Genomic DNA, 12,421 nt, shown 5'->3' with positions numbered 1-12,421 from the left:
CCTTTTGTTGGAGCTGTGGATGCAGATCTTGGTTCTGCATAATGCATTTGAAATGTATGAAAATAAACATTGTATAAATTAAATACCAAAAAGTGGCACACTGGTAAACCTTTCAGGAATACACACACATGTCCCTTCATATTTTATAAACACATCTTTTAAACAAATTTAATTTCAGGCTTATTGAGGTCAGATATACCTGGTAGTGTAAACTCTTAGCCATTTTTCTAGTATATTTTGTCTAAGAAATACAGCTATATAGATGTTTGTGTGTGTATCACCATCACCATCAGCCTGTATCAATCCACTGCTGGATGAATGCCTCCAAAAGATGTTTCCACTTGCTTTGATCTACAGCTTCCCTTTTTCCATGTCATGCCTGCAAAGTTTATGATTTTATCTTCCTATCTTTTATGTGGTCATCTTCTAGGTCTTTTTTAATCGCTTGGAATCCATTCAATAGCTTCCTTCGTCCATCTTTGATCTTTTATTCTTGCAATGTGTCCAGCCCATTGCTATTTTAATTCACTCTTTCAATAATGTGACATTTTATGTATATATAATACTTTTTTGTGCTTAACAGGGAATTTAGATGGTGAATGTTTGCAATACAAAAAAGTAAAAAAATAATAAGCAACAAAATAGAAACACATGCTCTTTATCCCAGTAAAGCGCCCACAGATCTGCATAGAAGCCAGTGCATTTTTTTTTTTTTTCTATCGTGAAGGGGCAGCCTATAGTTTCTGCCTGTGCATAATAATGGAGAGAGAGACTCCTGTCTGGTTGTTTGTCTTTGCCAAAGGCTCGGGGTTGGCCCAGCTCTCCCAGGGACGTGGCCCCTCTGTCTATGTCCGTTATCCAGGTCCCGCCTAGCCCTGCTCAGCCCAGGCTTCGGAAGTGATTGGCACTGCAAGTTAAATATGGGCTGTGATAAGCTGGAGAGCAAATGTTTGCCAGAAAAGTGGAGGCTAGAATAGCTGCTGCCGAGGGGCTGCCGTCTCCGTGACCAGACGGCCAAGCTGAAGGATTTTGGGCCCCAATTTTTACAGCTGTAGAAATGAGTAGAGGACAAAAACAGAAAAAGAAAGAAAGAGTGTGAAAGAAAGGCATCTGCTGTTGGTAAGGCTGTGATTGTTTAAGTTGGACTCCAAGCCAAGTATTACTTGGGACAGGGAAGGGATGTCTGTATTCTAAGCTTCCCCACGTTGAGAATAAGAAATCTTATGAAAACAGTTTATTACAATAGTATATCTACCTAGATCTAATACTTCAGAGTAATCTGAATATCTGTATATGACTTTTGTCTTGAAAAAGTATTCAGACCCTTCCCATGGTGTCCCATTTAGTAAAATTATAAAATGAAGCATACATATTTTTAAACAATGTTTTATTAAAAACTTGAATATGAAATATGTTGATTGCATAAGTATTCAGGCCCATCAACCCAATATTTGATGTTAGCACCTTTGGCAGCAATTACACCTGCAAGTCTTTTGGGGTAAGTCCCTACCAACTTTGCACACTGGTTTGGTGCCATTTTTGCCCATTCTGTTTGGCAGATTTGTTCAAGCTTTCAGAATAATAATAATTCTAAACAGACGCCTTTATCCATGGTGATGTACAAATTTCAAGAGCATAACAAAAGTGCAATAATACAATACAGATCACTTATGGACAGCAGTTTTCAAGTCTTTCTACAGATTTGCCATAGGATTCCAGTCAGGACTTTGACTGGACAACTCAAGGACATTCCCTTTCTTATTCTTTAGCTACTCCAGTGTAGCTTTGGCTTTGGATATGTTTTCTCCTGAAAGCAGACAGGTTCTCTTCTAATATTTGCCTGTACTTTGCTCCATCCATTTTTCCTTCAAGTTCCTGCTGAGAAGAAGCATCCCCATAGCATGATGCTGCCACCACCAGGCTTGGTCTGCATGGTTGAGTCTTTTCTTGAAATTCACGAACTGACCACAGAACCTCACAGAGACGGGGGGGGTTTATTCTAAAAATGCGAGACCACTATCATTGCACACAGACAGAGGCCATTCAACTAAGTGTAATTTTGTGCAGCTGAATTATTTTAGGTTTGCCACACCAATGGTCCTGAATACTTTCATTTTTATTTTAATATTATCTATTTACCTCTTTCTTTTTGTTTTTGCTTTGAATATCTGGAGTAGGTTGTGTATATAACGCATTCATTCCTACTTCAATGTCATGACTGCAAGCTTTAAAGAAACAACATGTTAAAACTGTCAGAGGGTCTGAGTACTTTTGCAAGACACTGTGTGTGTGTGTGTGTGTGTGTGTGTGTGTGTGTATATATACACTCACCTAAAGGATTATTAGGAACACCTGTTCAATTTCTCATTAATGCAATTATCTAACCAACCAATCACATGGCAGTTGCTTCAATGCATTTAGGGGTGTGGTCCTTGTCAAGACAATCTTCAGAACTCCAAACTGAATTTCTGAATGGGAAAGAAAGGTGATTTAAGCAATTTTGAGCGTGGCATGGTTGTTGGTGCCAGACGTGCCGGTCTGAGTATTTCACAATCTGCTCAGTTACTGGGATTTTCATGCACAACCATTTCTAGGGTTTACAAAGAATGGTGTGAAAAGGGAAAAACATCCAGTATGCGGCAGTCCTGTGGGCGAAAATGCCTTGTTGATGCTAGAGGTCAGAGGAGAATGGGCCGACTGATTCAAGCTGATAGAAGAGCAACTTTGACTGAAATAACCACTCGTTACAACCGAGGTATGCAGCAAAGCATTAGTGAAGCCACAACACGTACAACCTTGAGGCGGATGGGCTACAACAGCAGAAGACCCCACCGGGTACCACTCATCTCCATTACAAATAGGAAAAAGAGGCTACAATTTGCACAAGCTCACCAAAATTGGACAGTTGAAGACTGGAAAAATGTTGCCAGGTCTGATGAGTCTCGATTTCTGTTGAGACATTCAGATGGTAGAGTCAGAATTTGGCATAAACAGAATGAGAACATGGATCCATCATGCCTTGTTACCACTGTGCAGGCTGGTGGTGGTGGTGTAATGGTGTGGGGGATGTTTTCTTGGCACACTTTAGGCCCCTTAGTGCCAATTGGGCATCGTTTAAATGCCACAGCCTACCTGAGCATTGTTTCTGACCATGTCCATCCCTTTATGACCACCATGTACCCATCCTCTGATGGCTACTTCCAGCAGGATAATGCACTATGTCACAAAGGTCGAATCATTTCAAATTGGTTTCTTGAACATGACAATGAGTTCACTGTACTAAACTGGCCCCCACAGTCACCAGATCTCAACCCAATAGAGCATCTTTGGGATGTGGTGGAACGGGAGCTTCGTGCCCTGGATGTGCATCCCACAAATCCCCGTCAACTGCAAGATGCTATCCTATCAATATGGGCCAACATTTCTAAAGAATGCTTTCAGCACCTTGTTGAATCAATGCCACGTAGAATTAAGGCAGTTCTGAAGGCGAAAGGGGGTCAAACACAGTATTAGTATGGTGTTCCTAATAATCCTTTAGGTGAGTGTATAATGTCTGTCTGTGTATGTGTATGTGTATATATGTACCCTAAAATTTCCAATACTCGCCGGCTCTCAAATAGCAGCCAGTCTCCAATAGTGGCCGGGTTGATTTGCATAATCATGTAAACAAAAGCCGGTCTCTAATAAATGCCAGGTTATGCATCTTTCTTGTTTTCAGTAAATATACAGCTCTGGAAAAAATTGAGACCACTCCAAGTCAATTGTGACATAAACAATGCATTAATGAACTATAATGTTGATGGTTTGGTTTAAAGTATATTTCCACAGTGCTTTTTGTTTATTTAGCAAGAGTTCAATGTATATCGAATATTAGACTGCTAACAGAATAACCGGTATCTTGTTTTCAACCCAGTGTATAGTTCACCATACATTGAATGTGATATGTTTTCATCTTTGAAAAGCAAATTATTAAGAAAATAATAATAATAATAATAATAATAATAATAGCCTGGCCTATTAACCTACTTCTACAATGAAGCAATGTTTCCAGGCTCTTCTTACCCTGCATGAGTCCGCAATGTCTTTTTATTTATTAATGTTTAATATAATCGCTGGACTCCGATTGACGCCGGGGCTTCTTGCAGTTATTTGGAATAAACGCGAATAATGGAATAATTGAAGTTTTACAGTATATACACACAGAGGCAAACGTGTACCCTTTGGAATTACCTCGATTTCTGCATAAATTGGTCATACAATTTGATCTGATCTTCATCTAAGTCTCAACAATAGACAAACAGTCTGCTTAAACTAATAACACACATCATTATATGTTTCTTGTCTATATTGAATACATCATTTAAACATTCAAAGTGTAGAGTGCAATAAGTAAGTGAACCCCTAGGCTAATGACTTCTCCAAAAGCTAATTGGATTCAGGAGTCGGCTAACCTGTAGTCCAATCTATGAGACAAGACGGGAGGTGTTGGTTAGAGCTGCCCTGCCCTATAAAAAACACTCGCACATTTTGAGTTTGCTATTCTCAAGAAGCATTGCCTGATGTGAACCATGCCTCGAACAAAAGAGATCTCAGAAGACCTAAGATTAAGAATTGTTGACTTGCACAAAGCTGGAAAGGGTTACAAAAATATCTCTAAAAGCCTTGATGTTCATCAGTCCACGGTAAGACAAATTGTCTATAACTGTTGTCTATGAAAGTTCAGCACTGTTGCTACTCTCCCTAGGAGTGGCCTTCCTGCAAAGATGACTGCAAGAGCACAGTGCAGAATGCTCAATGAGGTTAAGAAGAATCCTAGAGTGTCAGCTAAAGACTTACAGAAATCGCTGGAACATGCTAACATCTCTGTTGACAAGTCTATAATACGTAAAACACTAAATAGGAATGGAGTTCATGGGAGGACACCACGGAGGACGCCACTGCTGTCCAAAAAAAAACATTGCTGCATGTCTGATCTTTGCAGAAGAGCACCTGGATGTTCCACAGCGCTACTGGTGAAATATTGTGTGGACAGATGAAACCAAATTTGAGTTGTTTGGAAGGAACACACAACACTGTGTGGAGAAAAAAAGCACAGCACAGCAACATCAAGCCCTCATCCCAACTGTGAAGTATGTTGGTGGGGCCATCATGGTTTGGGGCTGCTTTGCTGCCTCAGGTCCTGGACAGGTTGCTATCATCGTCAGAAAAATGAATTCCCAAGTTTATCAAGAAATTTTGCAGGAGAATGTAAGGCCATCTGTCTGCCAGTTGAAGCTCAGCAGAAGTTAGGTGATGCAACAGGACAACGACCCGAAGCACACAAGTAAATCAACAACAGAATGACTTCAAAAGAAGAAAATATGCCTTCTGGAGTATCCCAGTCAGTCAGTCTAACAAATAGCTCTAAATCAAAACATTTAATATGTAATAATTAGCCCTAACAGTAGAAATAACATATAACATATTATATAGAAATAAATAGTGCAGCTGAATCTGCAAATGTGGCAAAACATTGACCAGTAGTCAAATATCTTTTGAAAACGTCAGTAAGTGTTTTGTGGCAAGAAGCTGGAGAAACTTTAACCACATTTTTAAATAGATGCCAGTAGGGGGCAGCATGATACAGCTGGCGGACTCTGGAATCATTGCCAAGTTTAAAATGCAAGCGACAGTGGTAGTGGTGGAGAGGTTGAAGATTTGCATTTGTGAAGGGGAAGCGCAACAGTACCCCAAAGCTCTCTTGATGCCTCTTGACAAAAATCGTCCCCAAGACGAATCGAGCCTTGGGGCTTTGAAAAATAGTTGAAAAAATCAGAAGGTAGCAGGGATTGATGTAGATGAACACATCAAGTGTGAGATCCTTGGACCATTCAGTTCATTTGTTGGATTTTGGATCTTTTGTTTGAAACGGACCAAAATCAAACCACTTTCTATTCCCTACCCTCTGAAAATTTCAGGAATCTTAAAAATATTATTTGACAATTCTTTGCCTTTTTGTTAGGGGAATAAAAAAAATGACCACTAACTTTCTAACTCCTCTTTGGTAATATGCACAAGAAACGTACTTCATTCAATACATTTTCACTGGCTTCCATTTGGTAAAGGGGGATTGGGAGTGGTGTTGAAAGCATATGTAGTAAGTGATAATAGGCTTTTTTTTTTAAGTTATGTAATCGTTAGGCTATGTTATATGTGGTTATGAGCAGGACCCAACCTAACAACCCACTTGTTTTGTTCCTTGGGGCTTTAATTCCTTTGCTAAAGAAAGAAGCAAACATGAGATACGGCAGCGTGTTTTGAATTCTAAACCATGTAAATGTTATGTTTAATTCCAAAGTGGTAACAAAATCACTGTGATTTTGGAAAGAAACATTAATCAGTTTTCTGGTATCATCTCACTGTCTTACTTTTTAATTATAGTTTTTTGTTGATCCTTTTATTTTTGTTTTCATCAATCTGCAATCAAATTATCTTTCAAAATTTAACTTTGAAATGAGTTTGCCGAGATGAAAAATACATCAAGAGACTGAATTTTAAAAAGTCTTCATGTCTTATCAAGGAATTTATGCTCAAATTTGATAATTGAACACTTGTGTTGCCGCTGGTCCTTTTTAAACATTATTTGTGTATGTATTCAATTTAATTTATTAAGTTATTATTTTTGACTAATGCCTTTATCCAAGGTTACTCATGTTCAAAAACACATGCGTTATAAGCTAAGAAACTGTAAAAATTAACTGTATACTTTAAAAAGTGCTATTTACATTTGTAGATAATTTGCTACTTGTATGAAGGAATTATGTATGATAATAGCTATTACAAAACAGGACTGAAAAAAACATTATGTAGCAGTCATTTTGATTTAAATTGTTTTGTACATTTTTAGAAGTGTAATTTTAAGTTCCATTTATTTAGTTTTTTACAATAAGTATGTGTGACTTTGCTAATGACTGAAGTAGCACATCTATGAACTGTTGGCTAATTAAAAACTAAATTCAGATTTTTCAGCTTTATTCCCCCCACTGGGAATCTGTGAGCCATTCTATATTACATGTTAAAAACCCCATGTATTATCTCGGCAGTCTGAAAGGTGACCGTTATTAACAGAATCTGTCGTAACAAGCTGGCAGAGAGAGCACCAACCTCTGGGAAGTGTGTCAGCTTATAAAGAGTGTTTGTTTGCCCACTTTCACTGGGCTACTGGAGACTCTGCTGTTGCCCTCTCTCTCTCTCCACACCACAGACTCTACAGAGGGTGTGTACAGCTCATTAGCTTTAATTGGAAGGCTGTGTATCGAGCAGGAGATTGAGTATGAATCAAAGCCTCATCAAATGTTAATGTTGATTTCTTCTTGATAATAATGGGCGCTGTTTTCTTGGCCAGGCAGGCTGAAGACGAGGGGAATAATGACTTGCCGAGCTTTGGAGAGCTCGTCGGTGCTCATTACTGATTTATAATGCATGTTGAGTTAATTTCTCCGCAAACAAACCCCTGGAGGAATCCAGCTGCTTATATTCCATATGATCTACCCTTCCGTATTTGTGTTTTATTTCTTTAACTCACTGTTTGCAGTCGGCACTTATGTTGTAAGCACCACTATATATTTCTGGAGAGACCAAAACGGCTCTGAAATAGTGACACTCAGTAGTTTTATTGCAATGTGTGCCTTCTATGGCATGAGAATTATAAAGCCTGGGAGAGATATTCCAATATATGGGACCATATTCCATCATAAAACACCCAGAGCCATGTTTGTTGATTTTTCTTTTTTCTTTACTTATTTCTTTATTTTTCTTCAAGAAACTAATTCATTGATGATATAAAGCATCTGAACAGTATTTTAGTGTTAGTATTTTAGCCCCCATCATTTTTAAAGGCTTCTCTTCAATTTTGTTAAATTGGAAGTTTGTTTTTCTGACTATGAAAGGACCAGAAAGACATTACTGAAAGTGCTGTATGAGTATGAACCTCAGTGTTGAGGACTGTACTGTCAGCTTTGCATCGATATACAATGGTTTAATAAACCAAAATAAAAAAGATTAAACACACACACGTCTAAATATCTTAGAAGGTGCTAGGTATTGAAAAGGTATTTATTTAAAAAGTATTTATTTAGCCCATGCTTCATAGGTTTTTAGAAACGTTGCTAAAAACCTGTGAACCATGGGCTAAATAAATACTTATTTTTTGGAGCTGCAGTAAGTTTGCAGGTATTTCTTTTGTTGTATTCTAATAGATTTTATTAAAATTGGTATTGGTGCTATGGTGTACAGTGTAGAGTGTTATTGGAAGCTCAAGTTCCCAGTTTGCATTCATGGGTACTGCCTCAGTCTTCTACTTAAAAAAAAAAAAAAAAAAGAGTAAAGTCACTGCTATGTGAAGGATGTCACCGGAGTAAGCAGAGGACCCTTTATGCTCTTGAGTAGTGCACAGGATTGTTGAGGAATCAGCTGCCCTGCCAGGCTGAGTGGTACTCACTCTTGTCCAGAGCCCCAGCAGCTGCCATGTCTCTGGGGCCAGCCTGGCCTATGACCCCGGCTGTTCATTACAGCCAGGCGGTGGTGTTTAAGGGAGCCTGCCGGTCAGCTCTCAGTGCTGAAATCCCTGTAGCCTTCTGGTCAAACACAGATATTACACTCTGTAATAACATTCCCCACCTTTGCTGACCTTTCACTTCATAAAGAAGACGCCTCCACACAGCAGGGGGAGGGGCTGTGTGCTACACCAGAGAGGAAAGGGCCAGAACAGTGGCTGAAATAAATTGGGGTGTATCACTTCCTTGGTTCCTCATTCTCCCTTCCACGTTGTGATCAGAAAGACGCTTGATTGATAACTGGTATCCCAGAGATCTGGACTTGGGAGGCTTTGCTGAAAGTGCTGCAGCCAAGTGCAGGATGTTAGGAATGGACTGCAGCTACAATTCCAACCGATCATGAGATAGTCTGTAACTGACGGAGGTCACTTAAGAGGCAGTCCTAGCCCAGCAGGGTGTTTAGTCTATAATAAAAGATGAGAGAAGTGATGGGGACTACTTCCAATGTATTGCTCAAATGGTATAGACCGAAAGGTGCTAGGGGTATTAACTTGGAAGTTTATAAACTTGAAGGAAAAATAATCATTCATAATGTTTTTGCATTTTTTTGTGATTAAGTCGTTAAATTAAGGATTTTGTATGTGCACATTTGTAAAGCTTTGAATAGTTTTTTTGACAATGTAAAATAATTTCATGTCAGTTTATTTTTCTAGATAACTGAATACATGCCAGAAAGGGCAAGCTTTTTGTGTTTTTCTTTTTCGTAATTTTGTGACTTTGTGATTTTCAGAATAGTATGCGTATTGCACTGGTAGCTTGTCATCTTCCATCCCAGTGAATAAATGTCTGTCTGATCAACTGCACCAACCACTGTGTAGTCACCTTAGATCACCACTCACGAACCATGATTATCCCCAAGCAGACCAAGGAGCAGGGAGGGATATTTTACTGTATTTTACAAATCATATTTATTACATGATTACTGAGCCCTGATTTTTCTACATAATCTTGCAAATTATTGGCAGCAAAGTTTCTGAAGCAAGCCAGCAGTCTTGAGTGGTTTATGATGGCAATCTAGCAACTACAAAAACTTAAACGCAGATGGGCTGATCAGCTCTGGATCAGGGAGGAGGGGTTTCCCATCATTAATAGCCTGTCATAATAGAGGGAAGTTGCAGACCATGACTGAGAGCTGATTTAAGGATACCACAGAGACCTGCTTTATAAGATTCTTCAGCAACTCTTTACTGTGGGGATTTTTTGCCACACAGTCCTCTCGGTTGATGAAACATTACCTAACATGTAGAAAGTGGCAGTGATTGGACAGAGATCCTTAATACAAAAGGCAGTTTACTCAGTGGCAAATCTCCCATAGTTGTGCATTCTGCAGGGTTAATGCACTAGAATACTGGCCCAGCGGTTCAGACGACTCCCTCTTTGATCAGCCCCGGACTCCACATCAGCCTGGCGTTGCGTTTTAAACCAACACGATGAACAAGTCTGGGGCACTACTGTTTTAAAGCATGGAATGTTATTAAGTGCAGATACACTACATTGAATGAAAGAAGAGAATACTGTTCATTTCAGAGCTAGGAGCTGTTGTGTTTGGGCATTAGCTTGGCATTCTCGGAATGCAAATATATAGTATGGGCTCCTATCTCCTTTGCTTGCAGACTTTTTTTTTTAAAGGATGTTATGCTTGGTTCCATTTGCATTCAGATTTTGTATTAGGCAGTTTGGTCATTTGTAATTTAAGAAGGTTGTTCTACAGTGTTTTTACACATAAGAGCACAAAAGAGAAAAGAGAGTCCTTTTAAAATATGAATAAGTGTGACCATCTGTTTTTCCTAGTGCTAATCAAAGCTTTATTTTTATATTATGCCATAAAAAAAAAAAAGTTGAAATAAACATTAAACATGATGCAAACATTTAATGGATATGGGTCCAAATGCTCAATGTACAATTTGTAATAGCTGTTGATCTACCTTTTAACCAAATGTTTTTAGTCATTTTTGGATGCAGACTATGATTATAAAAAGCTGTTTGTCAAACGAGGATAACATTGTGATAAAGATTGCTAGACTAGGCAGGAAATGTGCCCTTTGGATTGTAAAATGAATACATCAGAAATGCATTGATTTAAAAAAAAAAAAAAAAAAAAAGCATGTAGGAAATGTAAGCTTCAGACAAAATTACAATGTAGTGTAATCAGAGATCACTGTAGCAAAATACAGCTCACAGACAGCAGTACAAGTAGAGAGGCTTTGGCGAGGGCTAACTTAACTGTGTGGGTGAGGAGAAGACAGCTGACAGGTCAGAGCTCCCTAAAGGATTCGCCTAGAACTTGTTAGTTCTCAAATTGCCCTTTAACCTTCCCTGCCTGTCTTTCTGCTTGAATGGAGACCTCCCAGCCATATTGTGTACAAGCCTGCTACCTTTGCCTCAAGCCCATATCACTGTGTTAAATGTGACTTGTTAACCCCGGCTATTTGCTCTTAACAGAATTTAATTTTTACTTAATGGCTGACCCATCATCCCATGGTGTTGATGGTAAATACATGTTTGAATACAAAAACTGCATTGTCAATGTAGGGTATATTTTTATGATACACATTTCAGAAGGTATATATTATCCTTGTGACTGATTGTACCACCATTCTCAAGCTGATTTGGTGGTCAGCATAGCAAAATACTACAGCTCAGAGGGAGATAATCTGTAATCTGATTAGTTTGAAGGGATGTTTTCTTCATTTCCTTAATTTTATTTTTATTTCACATTCTTGCCTCTTCTTTTAATTCCTGCAGGTAAAAAGAAACATCTACGACTTGACAAACATCCCAGTCCGCCACCAGCAATGGGAGGGGTGGCCCACTATTGCCACAGATGACTCGGTGAGTGGCTCGAGGACACTGCCCTCTGATAATGGCACCGTGAGCTTGTGTTCACAGTACACAGGGAGTTATAACATTATTAAAAAACAAGACTTGTAATATAATTTGGTACACAAAAACATGGGAAATTTGTGACAGTGATAGTACACACCTGAGGTAGCTCAAGATGAACACAGTTTGTGTATATGGTACCTTGCATGGAAGGAAGTAGTTCAGTCTTCAAGATGGCAATATGTTGCAGTTAGTGTTCTCCATTCTCCCACTTTTCACATTTTCATTGCTCCTGTAGAAGATTGCCAATTTCTCTCCTGCTATACTAAAAATTATGCTATGATCTGGCCATCTGTGTGAAAGATTGCAGAACTGCAATTGAAGTCAAAGGTGGGCATACAATCTTAATGTAAATATAAAGTATATTTGTTGATCAGTAGATGATGGAGCTTAATTTCCTGCAACTAAGTACATCATCAATTTATTACGTATTTATAGTGATGTACCTGCAACTTTTTTGTGTGTTTCCTTACCAAGTCAGTGTTTTCTAATTGAGGTATGTGCATGGAACACAATGATAACTTTCATCCATCTTAATTCAAATTTGAATCCAAGAGAATACAACCTTAGCTTTGGCTGGTTATGTGTTTTTTGAAAGGCAATAGGAAAGCTATGGACCATCATGTGTTGATTTTCATAAATGTTCTTTTACTCACTCATGACTAAATCAAGAGACCCGTTTCCAATTTCATTAGAAATTAAAGCCTATTAAATGTATTAATCCCCAGTTTAGTGTTTCCCAGAGCAGTGTTAATGACCTCATTATGCAGAGACAGATAAGGCTTTGGGAAAGCAATACCTACAGAGCTAAAATTGAATTTATATTTCATACGTTTGGTCACTTTCACTTTTTTCTTATTTCAGTCATCTGTGCAGGCAGCTGAGCAGACATGATACAAATGAAAACAATGTATGCTTTGATACATTTCAAAGGAGCACATTTG

The 12,421-nt window shown here is 38.6% G+C and overlaps 1 protein-coding gene across 1 annotated transcript in view; it reads left to right on the top strand.

The window, feature by feature from the left end:
- Positions 1 to 12,421, top strand: part of faf1 (Fas (TNFRSF6) associated factor 1) — a 252,547-nt gene that overhangs the window by 146,077 nt on the left and 94,049 nt on the right. The window contains exon 8 of the mRNA XM_066691639.1: positions 11,340 to 11,426. Coding sequence (XP_066547736.1) covers positions 11,340 to 11,426 — 87 coding nt within the window. The remainder of the gene's footprint in view (positions 1 to 11,339; positions 11,427 to 12,421) is intronic.

This window comes from Amia ocellicauda, chromosome 19, assembly GCF_036373705.1.
Source record: "Amia ocellicauda isolate fAmiCal2 chromosome 19, fAmiCal2.hap1, whole genome shotgun sequence".
NCBI lineage: Eukaryota > Metazoa > Chordata > Actinopteri > Amiiformes > Amiidae > Amia > Amia ocellicauda.
Note: the sequence above shows the minus strand (reverse complement) of the source record. Positions and strands in the feature narration are given on the sequence as shown.